Source organism: Morus notabilis, unplaced genomic scaffold (assembly GCF_000414095.1).
Source record: "Morus notabilis unplaced genomic scaffold, ASM41409v2 Scaffold2599, whole genome shotgun sequence".
Lineage (NCBI taxonomy): Eukaryota > Viridiplantae > Streptophyta > Magnoliopsida > Rosales > Moraceae > Morus > Morus notabilis.
The window spans coordinates 1-2477 of record NW_010365324.1 but is presented as its reverse complement, the minus strand read 5'-3'; the positions used below and the strand labels follow the sequence as shown (position 1 = coordinate 2477).

Here is a 2477-nt window from a genome sequence, read left to right as displayed (position 1 = left end):
AGTTTATAATATAAAGTTATACGTGAACTTAAAGGTTTAAACTGTAAGTCTAATAACATGGATCTCTCGAGATCACGGGACAATAAGCATCATCGTCGTCGTCATCATCCTGCGAAGGGTGTTGTGGTGGCAAAGGTAGAGAAAAGGTGGTTCTTGGATCAATCCAAATTGAGCAAAGCAGCCAGGAAATTGCATGTTCAGTTGAGAGGTTAATTGTTGAATAAATGATGTACATGCATCAAGTTTGTTCTCATATGATGCAAGTTTGTTCTTCAACTCCACGACTACTTCGTCATTCTCACTTTGTGCACCACAAGAACTAGAAGATCCTTTCAGAATTTTTCCCCTCCCTCAGATATATCCCGAACGAGGCTTCCAAACCCTTTGAACAATCTCTTCTTCTGTGAGAGGAACATGACAAGTATCGCCGTTTGATATTGCATCTGAAGATTGATGGGTCTGCAAATCTCTAAGAGCCAAATTTTTTTTTGAAAAAAAAAAAAAAAAAAAAAAAAAAAAAAAAAAAAAACAGAAAAAACAGAAAAAAGCCAAGTTCCATTTATCAGTTAAAACTTGAGCGCACTAGATCAACAAGATAAGTTATCAGCTCTGTACGTCCAACAAGTACATTCATCTTTATGTATTCAAGTTGTATATATTGTTATATTTTAAATAAGCTAATGATAATCATACGCATGTTGTAGCCTGCCACAACAAAGAACTTCTCACCACCATTTCCAATTTCTTGTTCGGAAAAAAGGAATGTGGGAAAGACTTACGGCGATACTCAATTGATTGTAGACAAGTTTAATCCTAACAAGAAAACAAAAGCCAGGTCCATTTTAAGAGCCAACATTTTAGACAGGTTTTTAAGACTAGACAATAATTATAAAAATACATATTGATTGTAGAGTTTAATCCTAACAAGAAAACAAAAAAAAAAAAAAGCTTGTATGAAAAGTATTAAATCCATCTGATTCCATTTTTTATTGTTTTTGGGAACAAAAATAAAATAAAATAAAAAGTAAAATGCCACTCTAAGCAATAAAAGGTAAGAAAACTGCATTAAAAAGTGCATGTGTATTAATTAAAAATGACCACTCACGTAATCTTGTTCAGCTTACGGGTTGCACCATTGTTTTGTTTTGTGATTGGTATACATAACCCGGTGGAATTCAATGTCACCAACAAACTGATTAGTCTCCAGATTCATCTGTAGCAATATTTTGAATTAGAGTAAAAAATGTTAAAAAAATATATATAACTAATGAAAAATTTATATGCTAGTTCTTCACGATGAGCAGGATAGGATTTTGATCCATGTGAACTGTTATAGCCTTTGTTTGTTAAGCGGTTCTTCATATTTTGCTTGGACAGTTCCTAAAAGAATGATACAAATTAGTCATTGCAAAAAGTAATGTAAAATAAGTGAAAAAAATACCACCATAACACTTCATGAAAGGTTTGAAACTTACTATTTGTTCCTCAGTACTCCAATAATCACAAAGCCACTCCCAATTTTCGTAATTAATTATGTCGTCAGGGGGTAATCTCTTAGCAATTTCTGGTGATATTTCCCCACCAATTTTCTTAAAGTATTTGCGCAATGAACACCGCCAACTTCTGTGTGAATCCTTCATTTGATCATCTATAACCTTTTTTATGTCTGGTAACATTACAAAGTCAAATCTTTCCTACAAAATAAAAAAGTTAAAAATGTTAGAATTTCATAACTAACTTTGAAGTTTGCAAGGAAGTATTTTAGTATACTTACAAGCATCCCTTCATAAATAGGGACTTTAACTTTGTCACTTAGTTTGTTAAAGGGTACTTCACATCGAACTGGTAAATGAGTTCATGCAAGAAGTCCCAAATCACGTGCCCAAGTACCGTGATTGTGGCCAATTGCTCTCAAAGTCACTTCATCAAAATTTATTTTTAACTTTCCATCCTTACGCCTTTTTTGGGCGGTTTTTCCGGTGTACATTCCCTTTCTCTTCCCTTTTTCGCCATTTCCTCCTTGTAAAGATACCATAATGGAAAACCTTTTTCAACAAAGATATTATGAGCCATCAACATAAATCAACCAAATATTTAATCTAACAAGTGAAATCATGAAAAGAATAAAAGAAAAAAACGATATCTCGAAAGACTTGGGAATAAAGCCAATAGAACTAGGCTACCACTTTAGTGATAGTCTAATTAGTACTTTTGCATATTTGCTTTGAGTTGTGGAGTTGTGAGTTGTAACGCTGCCCACTGTTTTCCATTTCCATGACCAAGATTTTTTAAGCAACAGAGAGTGGAAAAAACAATCTACAAGAGGAGGAAAAAACAATCATAGAAAGGACTATTCTGGATCAGATTTCAACTCTGAATTATAGCTATGGAATTTCTTATGGCTTTTATACACATTTTGCTGAAAAATTCAATTGTTTTGTCTGAAAGTTGTCTTCATAATTTTAGTATCTCACAAG

General features: G+C 33.1%; 1 protein-coding gene across 1 annotated transcript; it reads right to left on the bottom strand.

Moving 5' to 3' along the window:
• Positions 1 to 1122: 1122 nt before the first annotated feature.
• On the bottom strand, positions 1123 to 2046 carry LOC21411467. The gene is made up of 3 exons (XM_024172044.1): positions 1775 to 2046; positions 1476 to 1694; positions 1123 to 1380 (listed from the first exon to the last, which is right to left on the bottom strand). Exons 1-3 carry the CDS (start codon positions 1778 to 1780, stop codon positions 1210 to 1212), a joined length of 396 nt encoding a protein of 131 aa, XP_024027812.1. The 5' UTR covers positions 1781 to 2046; the 3' UTR covers positions 1123 to 1209.
• Between the last annotated feature and the right edge of the window lie 431 nt (positions 2047 to 2477).

Excerpts from the sequence above, each read along its gene's own strand:
- LOC21411467 (XM_024172044.1), bottom strand. Across the intron at positions 1,381-1,475 it reads GGAGTACTGAGGAACAAATA|GAACTGTCCAAGCAAAATAT; the intron begins GTAAGTTTCAAA and ends TCATTCTTTTAG.